At 41.4% G+C, this 22,886-nt stretch overlaps 1 protein-coding gene across 1 annotated transcript in view; it reads right to left on the bottom strand.

Moving 5' to 3' along the window:
* Positions 1 to 22,886, bottom strand: part of STAT1 (signal transducer and activator of transcription 1) — a 93,185-nt gene that overhangs the window by 28,459 nt on the left and 41,840 nt on the right. The window contains exons 7-12 of the mRNA XM_082260716.1: positions 15,757 to 15,848; positions 12,238 to 12,389; positions 9,326 to 9,484; positions 6,587 to 6,679; positions 5,234 to 5,293; positions 309 to 338 (exon numbers count right to left, since the gene is read on the bottom strand). Coding sequence (XP_082116842.1) covers positions 309 to 338; positions 5,234 to 5,293; positions 6,587 to 6,679; positions 9,326 to 9,484; positions 12,238 to 12,389; positions 15,757 to 15,848 — 586 coding nt within the window. The remainder of the gene's footprint in view (positions 1 to 308; positions 339 to 5,233; positions 5,294 to 6,586; positions 6,680 to 9,325; positions 9,485 to 12,237; positions 12,390 to 15,756; positions 15,849 to 22,886) is intronic.

The raw sequence follows: 22,886 nt of genomic DNA, 5'->3' as shown, positions 1-22,886 counted from the left end.
ATGCTGCATGCAAAGGATTGTGGGATATGGTATCGGTACGTCCTGCTTGGAACCCCAACCGAGGTGGTACTGTTTAAGCGAGCCGTACTGAGCCCGTACCATGTAGTGGAAAAGCGCCACTGTACCAAACCGTACCGAACCGTTCTAATACGTACCATTAGGTACCATGCAGTGGAAAAGCGCCAAACCGAGCCAAACCGAGCCAAACCGAGCCGTTCCATGCAGTGGAAAAGCGCCATATGTGAAATTAAGCAAGCTTTGTAGATATGTATATAGAAACAAGTAAACATAAAACCAACAACACTTACCCTTTTACTGTATTCTTCTCATTGACATCTCTATAGAGAAAATATAGAAAAATAATAAAAAAAACAGGAAAATGTAAAGTATATCAAGTCTTTTATATTTACAATATAAGTTACATTTGCTTCTAAAAAGTAGTTTACAACACTACTACAACAGTCACAAGTAATAACGATTATGTAAAAACTACAATATATATTACATTATAATTCTAGAAATTGATGATTTTAGTCAAACATACAAATATACAAGAAAAAAAAACAATGATACAGAAAACTATCTAAATAAAACTCATCCATTCACGCTCTCTGGAAAGGAAACAACCCTAGCTGAACTGAAATAGGTCGTTAGGCTAATTGTGAGGGCCAGGTTTATAAAACAAATTCACTAGTGGTAAAATCACTACCTGTACATTAAAGATATTTTCAAGAAAGATTCAGCTGCCATGACTGTCTGGTGAATGTCACTTTCAATACTAAATAAATATGCCCGTGTTCTTTAGGCATTTTTTTGTGAATAACTTCATTTTATTGTGCACCTCCAGCTTCAGAGTCCCAAAACTAAAGGTAAGCAGAAAATATGTGTAGAGACCTGTATTTAAGTAAGTCTTTTTTGCTCATTCATTGTGTTTGCTATAGAAAAAACATGAATATACAAATTGTCTACTAGTCAAGAGTTATAGACTGCAACAATTTCAAGATGGGTTATTTGGGGCCTACTTATATCTTTGCATTGTGCAAACACACACAGTAATGTGAAGCAAGGCACAATCTATGTGTTAGGGTGCCATTCACCTGCCATTCAGTGTAGTTTCACTACAGGAGGGGGCAGAAACAAGACCAGTCACCCTACACAAGGAGAGAGAACAGTAGTGACTGGTCTTTAGTACATCATACAGTGGGTACGGAAAGTATTCAGACCCCTTAAATGTTTCACTCTTTGTTATATTGCAGCCATTTGCTAAAATCATTTAAGTTCATTCTTCTTCCTCATGAATGTACACATAGCACCCCATACTGACAGAAAAACACAGAATTGTTGACATTGTTGCAGATTTATTAAAAAAGAAAAACTGAAATATCACATGGTCCTAAGTATTCAGACCCTTTGCTCAGTATTTAGTAGAAGACCCCTTTTGATCTAATACAGCCAGGAGTCTTTTTGGGAAAGATGCAACAAGTCTTTCACACCTGGATTTGGGGATCCTCTGCCATTCCTCCTTGCAGATCCTCTCCAGTTCTGTCAGGTTGGATGGTAAACGTTGGTGGACAGCCATTTTTAGGTCTCTCCAGAGATGCTCAATTGGGTTTAAGTCAGGGCTCTGGCTGGGCCATTCAAGAACAGTCACGGAGTTGTTGTGAAGCCACTCCTTCGTTATTTTAGCTGTGTGCTTAGGGTCATTGTCTTGTTGGAAGGTAAACCTTCGGCCCAGTCTGAGGTCCAGAGCACTCTGGAGAAGGTTTTTGTCCAGGATATCCCTGTACTTGGCCGCATTCATCTTTCCCTTGATTGCAACCAGTCGTCCTGTCCCTGCAGCTGAAAAACACCCCCACAGCATGATGCTGCCACCACCATGCTTCACTGTTGGGACTGTATTGGACAGGTGATGAGCAGTGCCTGGTTTTCTCCACACATACCGCTTAGAATTAAGGCCAAAAAGTTCTATTTTGGTCTCATCAGACCAGAGAATCTTATTTCTCACCATCTTGGAGTCCTTCAGGTGTTTTTTTAGCAAACTCCATGCGGGCTTTCATGTGTCTTACACTGAGGAGAGGCTTCCGTCGGGCCACTCTGCCATAAAGCCCCGACTGGTGGAGGGCTGCAGTGATGGTTGACTTTCTACAACTTTCTCCCATCTCCTGACTGCATCTCTGGAGCTCAGCCACAGTGATCTTTGGGTTCTTCTTTACCTCTCTCACCAAGGCTCTTCTCCCCCGATAGCTCAGTTTGGCCGGCTCTAGGAAGGGTTCTGGTCGTCCCAAACGTCTTCCATTTGAGGATTATGGAGCCACTGTGCTCTTAGGAACCTTAAGTGCAGCAGAAATCTTTTTGTAACCTTGGCCAGATCTGTGCCTTGCCACAATTCTGTCTCTGAGCTCTTCAGGCAGTTCCTTTGACCTCATGATTCTCATTTGCTCTGACATGCATTGTGATCTGGAAGGTCTTATATAGAACAGGTGTGTGGCTTTCCTAATCAAGTCCAATCAGTATAATCAAACACAGCTGGACTCAAATGAAGGTGTAAAACCATCTCAAGGATGATCAGAAGAAATGGAAAGCACCTGAGTTAAATATATGAGTGTCACAGCAAAGGGTCTGAATACTTAGGACCATGTGATATTTCAGTTTTTCTTTTTTAATAAATCTGCAACAATGTCAACAATTCTGTGTTTTTCTGTCAGTATGGGGTGCTATGTGTACATTCATGAGGAAGAAGAATGAACTTAAATGATTTTAGCAAATGGCTGCAATATAACAAAGAGTGAAAAATTTAAGGGGGTCTGAATACTTTCCGTACCCACTGTATATGAAGAGGGACTTTAAATATATCTCCAATGGTTTTATACACAAAAATGAACACCATAAAAAATAATCATACATCTTTACAAAACATTTTCATCTAATCTTTTTTAAAAAAAAATATATATATAACATTTCACACCAGTTAGATTGTAGATTATACAGGGACTTTAATTGTGGGGCCAATATTAGATGTAGGTCAATGCGTTTCAGAGGATAACCCACTTCCTCAGGACCTCAGATCTCTGCCATTTTACTTATTGTGCAGAGATGGATATCCAAGAGCCCCCCCCCCCCCCAACTTATTCCCTGTGGGATAATGCAGTAAACAAAGTTGTACAAAAAGAACATATGGTATACCAACATAGAGGCAACCCAATTTATAAAAATATGGGAAAAATGGTTCAATACTACAGAGGTAGTTCTTCTACAATGCATTACAGAGAGGTTACTAGGTATGGGATAATAATACAAAGTATATTAGTAATATTTGAATAAAGTGCAGAATTACATTTAGGTCAAAAGTGTTAATAAGGTCATGGGGGAAATGGTATGGGTCAAATACAGAGATATCAATAGCATATTTAGAAGGATGAGGGAATGAAAGGAAAAATAATTGTCTAATTAAGAGTTTTATAGCCGAGTGCCACCCAAAAGTGCAACTTCCGCTTTAAGGACTCCTGACACCCTGACATGTCACATTTGGACATTTGGCATGTAATTTTTTTTTTTTTGGGGGGAATGGGTACCTAGTTTTGACAGGTGCCGTCTTTATACGGCCTTTCAGTGACAGGCTCCCCGCGCGCGCGCGCATCAGGGAAAGTCTGTGTCGGCCGTGTCCCTTGGACACAGCCAATCACAGATCGTGGTGAATGGCCAATCACAGCGGCCATTTACCACGTGATCGGACCGTGCAATAAGAGATGATGTAAACATATGAGATCATCTCTCATCGCCAGCTCTCTTCCTCACATGGAGACTGCATTGTGAGGAAGAGGAGAGCTCGATCACCGATAAGGGGACACAAAGGAAGGTAATCAGGGCACTGATCACCAGTGCCCTGATTACAGAAGAGGGGAAAAAAATGCCACAACTGCCCACAGTGCCCGCCATCAGTGCCCACAGTCAGTGCCCATAGTGCTGCCAGTCAGTGCCCATCAGTGCCTGCTCATCTAGGCACTGATGGGCACTGACTAGCAGCACTATGGGCACTGATGGTGCTGCCCATCAGTGCTGATCAGTGCCACCCGTCAGTATCCATCAGTGCCACCCATCAGTGTCAACCATCAGTGCCGCCTCTCAGTGTCCATCAGTGCCGCCCATCAGTGCTGCCTCTTAGTGCCCAGCAGTGCCACCTCTCAGTGCCCAGCAGTGCCACCTCTCAGTGCCCAGCAGTGCCACCTCTCAGTGCCCAGCAGTGCCACCTATCAGTGCTCATCAGTGCGGCATATTAGTACCTCCTCATCAGTGCCACCTCATCAGTGCCCATAAGTGCCACCTCATCAGTGCCCATAAGTGCCACCGCATCGGTGCCCATCAGTGCAGCCTATCAGTGCCCATCAGTGCCGCCTCATCAGCGTACATCAGTGAAGGAGAAAACATTTTTTATTTTCAAAATTTACTCACAGAAAATAAGAAAAACTTTTTTTTTTTCAAAATTTTCTGTCTTTTTTCTTTTTTTTTGTAAGAAATAAAAAAGCCAGAGGTGATTAAATACCAAAATAAAGCTCTATTTGTGTGAAAAAAATGATAAAAATTTCATATGGGTACAGTGTAGCATGACCGCGCAATTGTCATTCAAAGCGTGACAGCACTGAAAGCTGAAAATTGGCCTGGGCAGGAAGGGGGTATAAGTGCCCAGTAGGCAAGTGGTTAAAGTCAGTTAACACGTTTCACCATTCAAGATCGCTTACTCGACATGTATTCAAGAATAAAGAGCCATTTTTTCTTTCATAATGCCCCATACACACGTGCAGATTATCTGCAGACTTTTGTCTGCAGACTTACCAAAACCATATAATATGAGGTCAAACCTAAACACTTTCAATTTGTATGCAATCCGGCAGGTCCTTGCACTACATAGAAAAGGTAAGTCTGCAGACAAAAGTCTGCAGATAATCTGCACGTGTGTATGGGGCATTACACTGGTCAAATTCCTTTGCTTTCTTGGATTTGCTCAGACCGCAGACTGGACTTGCACCTGTTTGATGAAGGGTGGATTGCTCTCACCTGGAGTGGCGTTACTGCTCTCTCCTATCCCTGCGCTGCTATCCCACAAAGAAACCACAATCATACAGCACACCTGCCTAATGCTACAGAAAATGCAAGTACATGCATAAATTTAAATGGACAATAAAACATGTGATTTAATTTGTTCCTTTTAGATTTATTAAAATATATATGTACATACTTATCAAATACAGCTTTTACTTTTAGTTGATAATTAAGTTCCGGTAGTTTTACCAAAAGTCTGTAAAAAGAGAAAAAAATGTACAACACAAATATAAATTGGGAAGACAAAGAAAGAAAATAAAACATACACCTTTGTAAAAATGTTATAGATACTTTTTTAACATGATATAAAGTAAACAGAAAAGTTACGGCATCACAGAGTGAGTTAGACTTACAACTTTGGCTTTTCACACCTACAGGTGCAACCAAGCGCAGGCACATTCCTGTGCATTGTGTGTAGGGCAGCTCACTTCAAAGAAACGTAGAAAAAAGTCCCAGACTCTTTTCCAAAAATGCCCTGCACCGAGCTGCATGGCTGCATATCGTTACAGCACCATATGGTCTGCCGCATGCAAAAATGTGTGGATGTGCCAATTAATGCGCGTTTCTCTGCATGTTGGGAAAGACCGCAATTTTGAACACATTCCTGACACATGAAGGTCAGAACCAAGCCCTAATATTTTTCCATATCCATCAATTTACTAGAGTTCAAAATTTTCACACACACACACACGTGGCATTTCTCAACTCCTTTGATAAGTGGCCTAGTGAGGACTCATGGTAATTTTAGTGCACAGAAACACAATGTATTACACAATTTTTGGTTAAAAAATAAAGGATGAGTTTGTGCCAATAAAGATACCCAACGTGTCAATTGTGCTTGCCCATGAAATGGAGACAAACTTTGGTCCCCAAACTTTTCCAAAGGTGAGGCTTTAAAATCCCTTACAGGTCATCAGTTTAGAGTTAACCATGAATTCTGGTCCTATAATTATCATTCTCACTCAAGCTTACGTGTGTGTGTGCATGGGAACTTGGGGTTTATAAGTGTCACATTTTTAAAAAATAACGTTATCCCCAGTAGCCCCCCCATGTGATAACATATTTACTGCGACAGCTTCTCTTTAATGAATCATCAGGGGTCCATGGATGAGACTAGGTGGCTATAAAGGCACTCAATCGCTTCCACCTGAAAGCTATCAACTTGTGAAATTTACAAGCACGGGGTGTGCAAAACCCCTCGCTGTTATCAATGTGAGCTTTGCGTTGATGGCAGTAAAGAGGTTGATGCCACTCCAATGTATACATTTACTTCTAAAACTAGAGGGTGCCATAAAAATTTGAAGGAAATCTGACTTCTGAGTAACTGGACCTTAGTTTTTTATACAACGTATTAGTTTGCTGTTTTTTTTTTTCATAAGAAGACTTGCAAAAACAGGAGCTTCTAGAGCTTTATTAAACAGCAAAAAGATATAATGTTCACCATTTCAGCTTTACACGGTTACAATCAAAAATACAGACAAAAAAGTACCTTAGTTTTACAGTAAACTGGACACTGGTTTTTAGGACCAAGGGTCTCTGCGGGTGGGTAGGCATGCATGGTTGCCTTTCAACCACAAAAGAGCTGCAGAGAAAGGACAATAACTTATTAATTGTGGAAATGCAGAGTAACGAAGAAAAGATAATAGAGTTATTTATCTGCCTAGATTAGTCACCAGAAATACTTTACATACTTGCCCCATATATATATATATATGTCCTTGATTATTCAAACTAGCATCAGAATACACTGTTAAGCTTGGTATATGCATTTCGTTTTTTTTTTTTTCATTCAGGCGGCTGGCTGAAAGAAGAAAACCAACGAGTTCCTCTATCCACACAAAGAAAGTAGATGGAGGAATCCAATGCAATGTACCTTAACCAGAGGGGATTGTTTGTTTCCTAAAAAAGTGGAGTTACACTTTAAAGCTCTTTAAAGCACTTTAAAGTGGCAACAATCCAATATTTTTTCTTATTAAGGTATTTTAGGATTAAATTCCTAATAATTGCCCCTAGATGGCCCTGACAATTCTAGAAAATATACATATTAGTCAAATTACGGTATAGATTTGTGGCACTTGGGAGAATGACTGACACATTCACACAGCAAATATTTTTATATACAGACCCTTTAGAGTTATTTATGACAGAGAAATTCCTTTCTAACCTGATACTGGCAAACCAGGCAACTCCTTAAATCAACAATTGTTCTGTTAGATTAAAAGACTTATGCCTCATACACACGTTCAGATAATCGGACGACTAATCGTTCGCATTTTGTTGCATAATACTAATATCGAATTCAACAATGCGTACAAACCGTATGATTTTTGTCGTACGATTCTGGAAAAGCTTCCTGGTTGCGTAGCTACGTATCAGATGCAAAACAAAAACAATGGCAGCCAGGCTTTTTCCGGGTTATTTTAGTGTTTCTGATCATGCGTGGTCTTTGTCAATCGATTTTTAGAGGACGCATACTGTACTGATTAAACAATTGTCGTTCGCTAGGCTATCGTACGATAGAAGTTTTTGTGTTTGTCCCTTCGGATTTTGTTGGACGAACTGTCGTGATCGGCTGTCGAAAGCTGTGTACTAACGATCAGAATATCGTTCGATCAATTTAGAAAGCGAAAGATTTTTTTTCCACGATGATCTGATCGTGTGTACGAGGCATTAGACACAATTTGGATTTTAGGCATCCTCTGCAACAAAAATGTCCAATTTTGGTGAGATGCTGCTAAAGGGTTAGGCCCCTTTCACATGGCTCCATTTCGTTGACGGAGTCCGTCCTGCTCAGCGGCCGATCCCTGCTGAGCAGGCAGACGACAGTTCCGTCTCCGCTGTGTGAGGAGATGGAGCGGTCAGATCCCCGCTGTCCCCTATGGGGGAATGGAATGAGAAGGGACCCCTTGTCCGTTCTCATCCGATCCGCCAGGCGGATGGAAAATAGGGTTTCCATCCGTCCGAAATTGAAAGACAGGATCAGATCGGATGGCAGCGGGTGTCAGCGGAGATGTCTCCGCTGACATCCGCTGCCCCATAGGGATGCATGGGGCATCCGATAAGGTACGCCTGAAAAACTGACAGGCGGATCTGATCGGACCGTATGTGTGAAAGGGGCCTTAATCATTTCTAAAGGGATGCAGACCTTTCCTCATTAAAGCACTGCACATGCACATCAGTTGATCAATAATGAAAGAGAAACTCCCATTCAGAGTCAGTATCCAAAAGACATAGAAGGAAAAGCATATTTTTCTTCAGAACAGAAACAGGTAGGTCTCTGCAACAAATAACATTAAAGTGTATCTATTTTACTACTATCACAGGAACAGTTAGAGCGATTTACCCTCACTTCCTGTCCTGCTGATAAGACAGGAAGTGATGGATGATCTGCAGTAGGAACCCAAATGGAAATACAACATCTAACTGGGGTTCCCCATCTCTGCTAAAAAAAGGGATGTTCTGTATGTGTTGAAAGTTTCCCCTAAAATGTAATCAGTATTTTAGCAAAGTATGGGGAATTCTCTCTAATGGTGCCCGAGACAGCAGTAAAACCAGACATTCTAACCCTTTCATGCTCTATCCAAAACCAAAGCTGGCCATACACAGATAGATTTGTTAATCCGGGCTGTGAATCTCCCTCTGTGCCTGCTAACTGTCAAAAATCCCTGAACAGCGAATGAATCCGATTTGATGCAGATGCTATTTGGCTGACAATTTTGTTTTTTGATTTTTTTAAATCTGAGTATGTTGAGCGGGAGAGGGTCGACTGGGCCACCCACTAAGCAAATTTTGTCTGGTTTATCAGGAACCGTCAAAAAATTGCAGATTGTATGACCAGCTTAAGAAAAACATTTTGGCTTGACATACACTTTTAGGCCCGACATACACTTTTAGGCCCCTTTTCACAGTGCTTTGCTGCGGTTTCCCTGCAGCATGGATGCAGCAGAGTGTACCCACAGTTTTCATGTGGGTTACCTGCGTTTTCCTATGGACTTTTATTAGATTGGTTGTTTTTGGTGTGCTTTCAGAAAAAGCACAAAAAACACCCACTCTAATAGAAATCTATGGGAAAGCGCAGGCAACCTGCATGACAACTGCTGGTACACTGAGCTGCAACCAAACTGCAGCGTGGCAGTGTGAAAGGGGCCCAAGTATGTCAAAAGTCAGATAGATACATCATATTAAGGGGAAAGCAAACTTAAAATAGTAGCTAAGTAGTAAAAATCACCTCTGTATCAGTTGTTTGAATATATTTTGTGTACGTTCTTGCAAAGCTTGCTTGTTGTTGGTAATGGGATCACAATCATATGTAAGTTTCTGCTCTAACTCCTCCAGTTTCTTTAACTGTTGACGGATTTGCTGTAGACTTTTAGCAATAGATGTAAACCTAATGGATTAGAGTAACAGAGAATAATGCTTTAGTATCAACATTTAGGAAACAGATCTGCAGTACAAATGACAGACACCCCTGATTTGAGTAAAAGTACCTTAAAATGTATGTAAATGCTAGCAATAAACATATCTTTTTTTGCTGCTTTTTGGTTTGGTAATTATACAAATGTTATTTCCTATTTTTTACAAAAAATTAGCAGTTCGTCCAGCAGGAAATCTAGTGAGCGGACATCTTTCTGTGCTCTTGGGACTGTTATCAGTTAGCAATGTTCCCTGCTATCTCTGTGAAACACAAAACATCTCCCCTTGTTATAAAGAAAAGAGGGAGGTGTTATGTAGTCCTAACACACTCCCTGTATGAGTAGACAAGGCTGATAAATATAGTTGTCACCCTACGAGAGGAAGTGAGTTAATGACGGGATTAACAGGGTAAAATAAAGAAAAATTGTGAAAAAAGAAAACGAATGCAGCCACCACATCTACAGACTTTATGTTTTTGGGTTTAGATATTTTAAGCACCAATTTTATATAGTCACTGGTGCCATCATCTTTAGATGGAAGAGTTGGGCAAATAAAAACATTGCTTGGTAAAAGTAGGGTGTGGGAGGAAGGTGTGCCTTATTTTCAAGCTAAACTAACTTCCAAGACTTTGTTATTTAGGTTCCAAACCACTGATTAAACGTTCAAGAGATGCAGAGGAGTCATAGAGTGTAGGATACCTTTGTTTATCCGTTAGAACTAACTTGACTATATCCTTGTAGGTAGGTGAGACTTTCTATGTAAATTTGAGTTTTTTTTTCTTTTGCACTTTACAGGCATACAATGTCATTGGTTCAACCACTAACAGAATTTCACAGAGGCACTGAAATCCCAGCTCAACCCCCCTTGGTTTCACTGGCAGAATGGAATTGAAAGCCTGCCAATTTACTAACATAAATAAAAGAGCTGGTGCTGTAAGCTTTTCAGAAACAACTACAAGCAAACATTTGAGTCTATTTTGTGATCTTTGAGGATGAAACACCCCACAGTGCTTGAAGCTACTAAGGTCAGTGATAGCTTGGTTAAAGTGATTCTCAAAGTATTATTTAAAAAAAAAAAAAAAAACAAATAAGTTATACTTACCTGCTCAGTGCAATGGTTTTGCACAGAGCAGCCCTGATCATCTTTTTTGGATCCCCTGCCTTCAGACCTTAGACCCTCTGCTGAGTGCCCCAACAGCAAGCCTCTTGCTATTGGAGCACTCGACCAGACTCGCTCCCGAGCCACACTCTTGTGAATGGACACTCACACACACAGAGCATGCCTTGGCCCCCACCTCCTGCTTTCTCCTCATTGGCTCACTGGCTCTGACTGACAGCAGCAGGCGACATAGCTTCCGCTGCAGTGTGAGCCAATGAGATGAGAGAGAGACCAAAGAGAGCTACTGCTCTCATACACATCGCTGGATCGAGATAAGGCTCAGGTGAGTAAAATGGGGAGGGGGGAGCTTCACCTAGGTGCTTTTTTTTTACTTTAATGCATAAAATTCATTAACCTCCCTGGCGGTATGATTATGTCAGGAATTACATACCAAAAGCGGTACAATTGTTTTCATGGAAATTTGGCGTTATGTATTATAGGCCTACAATTCTTAGTAATTACTGACTTAAACCTGACCAAAACAAGACTCTAGTAGACATCCCAGATGTGATAAATTTGAAACACAAACACGTGAATTATAATCGAATCAATAATATTATTTTATTATTTAATATATAATATATATAATAAAATTATATTATTGATTAGATTATAATTCATGCATTATATATTATAGATATATGTGTGTATATATATATATATATATATATATATATATATATATATATATATATATAACGCATGAATTATAATTGAATCAATAATATAATTTTATATATATATATATATATGTGTGTGTGTGTGTGTGTGTGTGTGTGTATATATATATATATATATATATATGCATATATGTATATGCATATATATATATATATATGCATATATATATATATATATATGCATATATATATATATATATATATATATATATATGCATATATATATATATATATATATGCATATATATATATATATATATATATATAAAATACAAAATGTGTTTTGTGTTTTGTGCAACTTTTTTTTTTTTTTTTGAATTTCCCTCCCTAGTTCCGCTCCCATGCAGCATTGCTGCTGCAGGGAATGGAACTAGGAAGTGATCAGACCGACGGAGGGACGGAGGAGCGGCAGGACTCTCGGCTGGCGATCTCAGCAATGAGAGATCATCGCTGGATCGCCAGGATAAGGTAAGAGAACACTGCTGCGCTCTCTGCAATCCACCCCGAGCGTGACTCGGGGTTACTGCTCCTGATATGAAAAACCAACCCCGAGTCACGCTCGGGATTACCGCCTAGGAGGTTAAGGTGAAAAACCTTCTGCCTTTAGAACCATTTAAAGATGTTAATACTGTAATTTACCATAGTCCGGACACAGGTGCATTTTAAGTGCTGTCAGGCACATCTATGTAAAGTGCTGGAAGGGAGTGCCTTGTTTGTCCATACTCCCGCATCAGACTTACATGTTTATATTTTGACAAAAAGTAGAAAAAAGTCTGAAATCTGATTAATGGAAATGTATAAGGAAGAAAATGAAAAGCAACATTTTTTACCTGATTCATTTGTATTTAAAATTATAAAGAAACTCCTGCCAGCCTAATATAATGCCTACCAGGTTTGCAGTTGATCAAGGCAAGCATTAGGTGGGCCTCCAATGCAAGCTATTTGTTGCCTGCGCTTCCATTCAACCAGTTCTTCAGTAATTAGGGAAGTCTGTGTATGTTCTATGCCATTTAGCAGTTCACCTATTCTCTGAACAATTTCCTAGAAGAAAGAAAAAAAAAAGTAAAAATGTATTTATTTGTCAATACAAAGATCACATAGAACCAAAAAATTGTGGAAAAAATGACTGCACTGGGGTAATTTGCCAGAGAAGTAATTCAGCAAACAGCAAACACATTCCATGAGCTTAGTAAATAGGGTAAATCTGTGTTCACTCTAATCAATCAGCTGGAAAAATATTGTTTAATGTCTCTTGCAAGTGGTTGGATATTAACAAGCGAACAAGAGGTTTACCTTATTAATTAACATTTGCTTTGCCAAGTCTCCTTTAGTAATTCAACCCCCAAACATCTACACTTGTATACAGGATGTTAACACACTTAATCTAAATGCTGTGTCATATTGGTAAATTGACAGTTTTTATTTCTGGAAAATACACTATCTACAACTAGCAATGAACAAATCCAATTTGCCTGAACCAGTCGTCTTCACAGTAAATGGGGACAATTCATGAGAGACACAAATATGCGAGACTCTCCTAACCAATTTTATTCTATGTGTGCCAATTTTTGTGGGTCAGTGACCCAGATAGCAAACAACTGTGCTGTAAGTTTGAAAAGGAATTGCTACGCTGTTGCTAGACTTGTCAGGCTTCACATGTTTGTTGCACAATTGCAGCAAGTCCTCATTGCAGATCAACTTTATTTGCAAACATTCTGCAGCAAGTTCTGGTTGAGTTGTGTTGTGCAATAGTCTTCCCACCACAGGAGTCACTGTGGTTGTAGACTTTCAGAGCTCTTGCTGTAGACTCACTGTGACAGACCCACCTGGGACAGAGGCTTTTGGAGGGGACTGCAGGATAGCCTCTTGCCTACTGACTATGGGCCCTGCCTTTTAGAGAACACTACTACTCTTTGTGAGGTGTATGCTGGGGGGGGGGGCCCTTGGAGTAAGGTTATTTGGGTGCCAGTCTATGTCTCCCCAAGACACACAGACTCTGGGACCCTAGATCAGGGGTCCCTGTTTAGAGCCTAGCTGCCCCATTACCAATAGGGACTGTTCCACACAGTCAGACTCCGAGCAGATGTTAATATCATCAGCTCAACCACCTGTCTTCCACACATTGTTAATTGTGCTAATTAACAGACCTATTGTCTGCTAAAAAACTACTGATGGGATGTGTTTATACTTGTAATAATGTGTATTGTACTTTGTGAGCTCGATGCTGGCAAGTCTGACCTAGAATGAGATCCCTGATTGTCCAGGTAGCTAGTTGTTTAACTTAATGTTTATAGTGTTAATTATAATCCTGTATACAGTTGCTTTTGCATATGATAATGTGATAAGCCTCACCTGAGTGTGTAGTGTATAAAAAAAACCTGTATTCTTGTTCAATAATAAGTCCCAGTTTTGCAGCTGAGTTAGTACCGACTAGTTCTTGGTTGCAATATGCGGCTATAATATCTGATATCTATGTTCAGACTTAAGGAAGCGGTATACTGCCAGAGACACTCACGCGGAGTGTGGGGCGGCTCCGTCACACTCACCACTGCAACTTTGTTCTTGCTGGAGAGACTTGCCATGTAAATTTGTTATAAATTGGAAAAGTGTCAACTAGAACTTGTGCTTCAAGTGCTCTGCAAGTGTGTAACTTGCCAGTGAAAATGTGCAGCAAGTTACAATTCAACACACAATTTACGTACAATTCAACACTGCCACAAATTGGAAGTATAAGAACTCACCCAAGCTCTACCACAATAAAAGGACGATGAGCTGTGTGTTGGTGCTCTGGCTATCCCGTCCAACACGAATCCATAGAAATCAAGAGGCACACGATTGCTCCTTCTTTAGAAAATTTATTTTGCACTGAAGCAGTTGCAACATCTTGGAAAAGCCAATGCCTTTCTGCCTAAGCCTTCCTCATAGCATGCTACGAGGAAGGGTTTGGCCTGAAACGCATTAGCATTTCCAAGATGTTGTAACTGCTTCAGTGCAAAATAAAAATTTCATAAGAAGGAGCAATCATGTGCCAGCTTTTGATTTCTATAGACTGCCTCAAATTTGTGGCAAGTTATTCTTGCTATCTGGGGAGTCACTCTCTGTTAGATGTTCCCACCCTTTACAATAACCAGACCAAAAAGGTGTAGTTTGGGGCACCCCCAAATAAAAGCAAAGGAGCGGACTGTACCTGCACTTTTCAATATGTTGCAGGAAGAGAAAGGAGAAAAAATGCAAAATGTAAACCTTAAAAAATGGCATGTGCCCAAATAGAGCTGTAAAAGGGTAGTTGTCTGCTGCTGTCATCCGTGCACGCATACCAATGGTAGATTCTATTTTTTTCTATGGCAGCTGAATTTGGTATGCGTCTTTATTGTGCATATTTTTGGGGAAATATAGTAGTATGCAGAGCAGCACACAAGTTTACACAGGATCAGGATAAATGAAATTGAACAACTAAGAAAATAATCCGTCACCCACACCTGCACATTAACATACTATTGACTTCATTGGGACATTGCTCCTGCAGTATGGGTGCAACCCATTTTGTGCAGCCTAGCAGTGGAAATGTTACCAGGCAGGCTGTAGACAACCTGAAATGTGCAGCCTTTGGAAGAGGTAAGTATGGACCCACTTGTCAATTAAAGCACAACTTCAAGATATGTTATAGGTATACGTCCAACTGTAAAGGGAATTATGCAGTTGTTTTGTTCCTTTTTTTTTTCTTTTTTTCCCACGAGATACACACATACTGTGCATAAGATGTTTTCTCATGTTATTGCTCCTGGGATCCTGCATTTGGTGATACTCTTTCGTATCCGCTATTTGGTGTTTCCTAGCACTTGGTAAAATGTTTTGTGGGTCTCAGGGCGTGCCTTTGTTTTTTTTTTTTTTGTACCCATGTCCCATAAAAGGCCTGTTACCCTCCTGGCTGATGTTGCTTTTTTCACTCTGTTAGGCTTGCAATTAGCTGCCATTTCTGCCCACAACATTTTGAATTTTTAATATACATTTATACAATTCTTGTTTGTTATTTGTTTTTTCTTTCTGTATATTGTATTGGTGACATGGGACTGCCCGTTTTAGCTGTTTGCCATGCTATGATGCAAATTATGGTCACTTTATCTCTGTATGCTATTTATGCATTTAAATAAAAATTATATAAAGCACAACTCCAGCACATGAGACTCTCTAATTTGAGCTTTTTCTCCCTGGCACTGGACAAAAACTCAACTGCAGCAGGCAAAACTGAGGCTATCAGGGCACAGTTTATGGAATTCAGCTCTCAAACAGCGCACAAATTGTCCATTAACTACTAAATATTGGTTTCACTGCTTAAAAATGCATTTATCAGTAATGCTTTATGCATAATATATTATAATATAATAATATATAATAAAAACAATCATACCTTTCTTCGAAGACTCACGGTAATGTGCATATTTCTTAAAACCATCTTTTCCTGCTTCAGTTCATTTTGTGCAATTCCATTATGCTCATTTTCTGCAAAGCATAATCATAAATACCCAGGTTACAAAAAAAGTAGAGATAAATAAGTATTGTCTTGGATTGGCCTAGATTGGTGAAGGAACTGGGAGCCCAAATTTAGTAACTGTCCTGCAGCGGGTTTGGTAAAAGTTGTTTTTTAGACTTTAAACACTGTGGGGGTTATTTACTAAAACTAGAGTGCGCAGAATGTGATGCAACTCTGCATAGAAACCAGTCAGTTTCCAGGTTTTATTGCCAAAGCTGAAGTTAGACGCTGATTGGTTACCATGCACAGCTGCACCAGATTCCGAGTGCTCCTGTTTTAGTAAATCTACCCCTGTATGCCATCTTCTTCTCCTTTTTCAGTGGTCATTGAGAAACCATAGAGATGAGAGCACCACCAGTGCTTTTAAATGACAGCTGATTGGTAGAGAACCTGAATTACTGAACTGTGTTTTAAGATTATTTACCTGGTATATTATTTACCTGTTACTTCACATACCCTTACCAGACAGAATAAGGTTTTGGTTGGAGTTGGCCTTTAGGTCATAGTCAATGACAGGTACATAAATTCACATTAAAACTTATAAGAAAAAATGATATACATAGTGTTTCAGGAGCTGAATAAAACTGAAGACATTTGAAGTAAGGTTCAAACTAAAATTTAGGCATTAAAAAAAAAAAACATAAAACACTCACTCACAAATAGGGAAGATCGAACAGTTCGGGTCCACCATCGGTTCGACCCGAACATTGGGTGTTCGAAGTTCGGCCGAATTTAGAACTTTTTGCCCAAAAAGTTCGGAATTCGGCAACCAGAACCGCCCAAAATGCAATGCTTCAGGAAATGGGCTTTAAATGCCCGAGATTTGACCAGAACCATTAGCAAAAGCCAATTGAGGGGGCAGGAGAATGCTAGGAATGTGATTGGAGTGACTAGGGGGTCCCTAGACCAATCATTAGTGAATACGCCCCCCGGTATATAAGATCGCCCCCGCCATATTCCTAGCATTGTTATACTGGACATGGAAGAGAGTGGAAGCAGTTCTGTTAATTTTACTTTAAAAGTGTCATTTAGCTATTTTTAGTGTGAGGAAAGGGATATCTAGTGTAGTTAGAGTGCTCCTTTACACTTAAGTTAGCTTCAAAAATTGAGTTTCTGTAGGGAAAGTGTTAAGTGTAAGGGGACCGTAGTGTAGTGTAGGGTTAACTGGCAGTGACTGCTATGGCAGGGTGACAAAACCCTTCCATAGCAGGGTGACCGCTATAGAGAAATGATCATTTCTCTGAATAGCTTCGTAACTGGAATATGGCTTCTCACCAGCCAAGCATTTTTTAAGCTGCAGGGGCTGCCACTGCCAGTGCTTTTTTGAGGACATGTTTGATGTCAGACATGACATCTGAACATGTGTATAGGGGGTATATATAGACATATATGTCTGAATATATACCCCTAGACATATATAGGTGTGATAGTAGCAGAAATAAATGCTTGCGCTAATGAAATCATTTACAGGAATATATTTCTGCTACTATCACACCTATATATGTCTAGGGGTATATATTCAGACATATATGTCTATATATACCCCCTATACACATGTTCAGATGTTTTGCCTGCCTCAAAAGAACCCAAACAAAATGCCAAAAAAACGCTAGCATCAAAAAAAAAATGCCCAGGTGTGTTTTTGCTGGCATTTTTTGGAGGGTTTTGGAGGCAGGCAAAACATCTGAACATGTGTATAGGGGGTATATATAGACATATATGTCTGAATATATACCCCTAGACATATATAGGTGTGATAGTAGCAGAAATAAATGCTTGCGCTAATGAAATCATTTACAGGAATATATTTCTGCTACTATCACACCTATATATGTCTAGGGGTATATATTCAGACATATATGTCTATATATACCCCCTATACACATGTTCAGATGTTTTGCCTGCCTCAAAAGAACCCAAAAAAATGCCAAAAAAACGCTAGTGTCAAAAAAAAAAAATGCCCAGGTGTGTTTTTGCTGGCATTTTTTGGGGGGTTTTGGAGGCAGGCAAAACATCTGAACATGTGTATAGGGGGGTATATATAGACATATATGTCTGAATATATACCCCTAGACATATATAGGTGTGATAGTAGCAGAAATAAATGCTTGCGCTAATGAAATAATTTACAGGAATATATTTCTGCTACTATCACACCTATATATGTCTAGGGGTATATATTCAGACATATATGTCTATATATACCCCCTATACACATGTTCAGATGTCTTGCCTGCCTCAAAAGAACCCAAAAAAATGCCAAAAAAACGCTAGCGTCAAAAAAAAAAAAATGCCCAGGTGTGTTTTTGCTGGCATTTTTTGGGGGGTTTTGGAGGCAGGCAAAACATCAGAACTTGTGCACAGTACCACTATACACACGTTCAGATGTTTTTCCTGACTGCAAAGAACCCCAAAAAATGCCTGCTATTAAACCGGGAGAGAAGCTAACTACCTGTGTTTAAAGTGTTTTAATACAAACAATCCTTTTTTTTCTGGTTCTGGACATGCTACAGAGCTGAAACTTCACAGGTACACCTTTTAGACCCACCAGACACAAAATCACACAAAAAAAGTTCTTAAAAATTGTCATTTTTGATAAAAAAAAGCCAATTATTGAAAAAATTAAAAAAAAAAAAGAGATTTTTTGATTTTTACTTTGGATTTCAGATCTGGGGGGTCTAAAGGGTGTACATGGGAAGTTTCAGCTCTGTAGCATGTCCAGAACCATAAAAAAAAGATTGTTTGTATTAGAACACTTTCTTTCAGGACAGGTAGTTAGTTTCTCTCCCGGTTTAATAGCAGGCATTTTTTCGGGTTCTTTGCAGTCCGGAAAAACATCTGAACTTGTGTATAGTGGTACTGTGCACAAGTTCAGATGTTTTGCCTGTCTCCAAAAACCCCCAAAAAATGGCAGCAAAAACACACCTGGGCATTTTTTTTTGGACGCTTGGACGCTAGCGTTTTTTTTGGCATTTTTTTGGGTTCTTTGCAGTCAGGAAAAACATCTGAACTTGTGTATAGTGGTACTGTGCACAAGTTCTGATGTTTTGTCTGCCTCCAAAAACTCCCAAAAAATGCCAGCAAAAACACACCTGAGCATTTTTTTTTTGACGCTAGCGTTTTTTTTGGCATTTTTTTGGGTTCTTTTGAGGCAGGCAAAACATCTGAACTTGTCTATAGTGGTGTTTTTCCTGACTGCAAAGAACCCCAAAAAATGCCTGCTATTAAACCGGGAGAGAAGCTAACTACCTGTCCTGAAAGAAAGTGTTCTAATACAAACAATCTTTTTTTTCTGGTTCTGGACATGCTACAGAGCTGAAACTTCACATGTACACCTTTTAGACCCCCCAGATCTCTTTTTTTTTTTTTTTTTATCAAAAATGACAATTTTTAAGAACTTTTTTTTGTGTATTTTGGTGTCTGGGGGGGTCTAAAAAGGTGTACCTGTGAAGTTTCAGCTCTGTAGCATGTCCAGAACCAGAAAAAAAGATCATATAGGTGTTAAAGTTAAAGGAGGGTCCCGACCCACATCCCTGTTCTACTGAAAAATTATATATTTTTTTTCATGGTCCTGGACATGCTACAGAGCTGAAACTTCACATGCACACCTTTTAGACCCCCCAGATCTGAAATCCAAAGTAAAAATCAAAAAATCTCTTCTTTTTTTTTTAAATTTTTTCAATAATTGGCTTTTTTATCAAAAATTACAATTTTTAAGAACTTTTTTTGTGTGATTAATAGTTAATGGGGCATGACCCAGAACCCTGGGCACTTTTTAGGGGCGTTTATTGGGTTTTAGGGCTTAAAAATTGTGTTTTTTGATTACCGAAGTTCGGGTCCCATTGATTTCAATGGGGTTCTGAAATCCGGGCCGAACTTTCGGGAAGTTCGGATGTTCTGGCCGAACCGAACTTTTCAAAAGTTCGATCATCCTTACTCACAAACACACACACTGAAAAAAGCTATTTAATACAAAAATAAAAAATAACGGAATTTTTGTAAAATCTTACCTGTAAAATTCCTTTCTCTGAGTCCTCCGACAGTCGCCGCCCCTTCATATTCATCACCAATGGGTTATGTCCTCTTATCCGTAGGAGTAGCTAGGCAATAGAATATGTTAGTACAAAAGACTTTTAACATATCCCCACCCCCAGGGGGTGGTCCCCTCAGTACATAACCCTCCACTTCCTGTAACCAAACCAGTTTCAGTGAAATAGCAGTAGAGAGTACATAAAAAACCCCAAAAGAGGGGCGGGGGCGGCGACTGTCGGAGGACTCAGAGAAAGGAATTTTACAGGTAAGATTTTACAAAAATTCCGTTTTCTCTTACGTCCTCCGACAGTCGCCGCCCCTTCATATTCATCACCAATGGGATGTCCCAAAGCAGTGTAAACATGAGGGGTGGGAAGAACGCAGCCGCGCCCAAGGCAACGCCGTCTCCCCATCAGAGAAAGGAACCTTACCAAAGGAAGGAAACCAGTTGGGCATAAGAACAAAACACTCGCTCAACAGGAGCAAGAAAACCCAGGGAAAAAACAAAAGTCCCAAACAGTCAAAGAACCCGCAACAAGGGCTCTAGGGAACAGCCGCACTAAGAACCTTGCGGCCAAAGGAAGCATCAGCCGATGCCTGAACATCTACTCTGTAGAATTTTGTGAAAGTGTGAACGGTCGACCAAGTCGCCGCCTTACACACCTGGGCCACAGAGGCCCCATGACGACAGGCCCAAGACGTACTCAGAGACCTGGTAGAGTGCGCCTTCACAGGTACAGGGGGAACTTTCCCCTTCAAAGCGTAGGCCTGTTCAATGGTCTGTCTGATCCATTTGGCGATGGTAGAAGCCGACGCCGTCATGCCCTTCCGAGGACCTTCCGGAAGAACAAACAAGGCATCCGACTTGCGAAAAGACTCAGTCGACTTCAAGTAGACTCTAATCGCCCGGACAACATCCAAGGAGTGAAGCAGCACCTCCGTCGGATGCTTAGGCTTCGCGCAGAGCGAAGGCAGGACAATATCCTCATTGAGATGAAAGTCCGAAACCCTCTTTGGAAGAAAAGAAGGGTTAGGTCGCAAGACCACCTTGTCCAAATGCACAACCAGATACGGAGACTTGCAGGACAAGGCTGCCAGCTCCGACACTCGACGAGCCGAAGTGATAGCCACCAAAAAGGCGACCTTCTTGGATAACAAAGACAGCGAGATCTCCCTGATCCTTTCAAAAGGAGCACGCTGCAATACAGACAGGACTAGATTCAAGTCCCAAGGGGGTAGAGGGTCCTTCCTAGGAGGGATCAGATGACGTACCCCCTGCACAAAAGTGCTAACCAAAGCGTTAGATGCCACAGGACGCTGAAACAGAACGGCCAAAGCGGACACCTGACCTTTGATCGTAGCCAGCGCCAAACGCTGTTCAACACCCGTCTGAAGGAAGGACAATACCCTAGACACTGAATAAGTGGTAGGAGAGAAACCCCTGGATTCGCACCAGGCAAAATACGCCTTCCAAGTACGGTAGTAAACCTTCCCCGAGGAAGACTTCCTCGCATTGATCAAGGTGTGAATGACCTCAGGGGAAAGACCCCTGTTCTTCAGGACCTCGGTTTCAACAGCCAGGCCGTCAAAGCCAGCGACTGTAAAGCAGGATGGAAGATCGGTCCTTGCGACAGAAGATCTTCTCGAAGAGGCAGACGCCACGGGACGTCGATTGCCAGATTTACGAGGTCTGCGTACCAGGACCGGCGAGGCCAGTCCGGTGCCACAAGAATCACCGCAGTTGGTTCCGAGTGCAACCTGCGAAGGAACCTGGACAGCAATTGAAGCGGTGGAAACGCATACATCAGTCGGTACTGATGCCACGGGGCAACCAACGCGTCCGACGCGTCTGCCCGAGGATCGCGCGTCCTTGCCACGAACCGTGGAACTTTGTTGTTCAGACGAGACGCGAACAGGTCTACCTCCGGAAGACCCCACTTCGCGCACAACATCTGGAAGACATCCGGGTGAAGGGACCATTCCCCCTGGTCCAGGGTCTGGCGGCTCAGATAATCCGCCTGCCAATTTTCCACTCCCGGAATGTGAACTGCTGATATTGCCGGGACATGCGTCTCGGCCCAAGACAGAATCGCAGCCACCTCTCGAGCCGCCTGGGCACTCCTGGTGCCCCCTTGGTGATTGATGTAAGCCACCGCCGTGGCATTGTCCGTCTGCACCCTGACCGGACAGCCGTGGAGACTGTCCGTCCAACGACGAAGACAGAGGAGTATCGCTCGCAGTTCCAGAACGTTGATCGGAAGGGAGGATTCCTCCTTCGACCACACACCCTGGGCGGACAGAACGCCCAGAACACCACCCCAGCCCGACAGGCTGGCGTCCGTGGTGATCACCGTCCACGAAAGGGGACGAAAAGACTTGCCCCCCGACACTGAGGGGGACCGAAGCCACCACAGAAGATCCCTTCTGGTCTGAGAACTCAAGGATATCTGAAGATCCAGAGAGTGCGGTCGCCCGTCCCACTTGGACAATATCACCGCTTGGAGACCCCGAGTGTGAAACTGAGCGAAGGGAATCGCCTCGAAAGCCGAGACCCTCAATCCCAGACACCGCATGCACGTCCGAATGGACGAGAACTGATTGTCCCTGAGGGACCTGACTCCCTCCTGAAGAGTCCTGAGTTTGTCGTCCGGTAGGAAGACCTTCGCCTGGACAGAGTCCAGAATCATTCCCAGGTATGGGAGGCGGACTGACGGGCACAATGTTGATTTTGGGAAATTGATCGTCCAACCAAACTCTTGCAGAGTCTGCAACGTGACGGACAGATCCTTCACCAGACCTTGGTTGGTCGCAGACCGAACCAGAATATCGTCCAGATATCCCAGGACCGATATGCCCTGGGCTCTCAACAAGGCCAGAACCGGAGCCAGCACTTTGGTGAACACCCTCGGAGCCGAGGCGAGACCGAAAGGCAAAGCCACAAATTGGTAATGATCCTCCGCTATGGCGAATCGAAG

Source organism: Pelophylax lessonae, assembly GCF_965119305.1.
Source record: "Pelophylax lessonae genome assembly, chromosome: 6".
In the NCBI taxonomy this organism is placed as follows: Eukaryota; Metazoa; Chordata; class Amphibia; order Anura; family Ranidae; genus Pelophylax; species Pelophylax lessonae.
The sequence above is the reverse complement of the archived record's forward strand: the minus strand, read 5'-3'. Positions and strand labels throughout refer to the sequence as shown.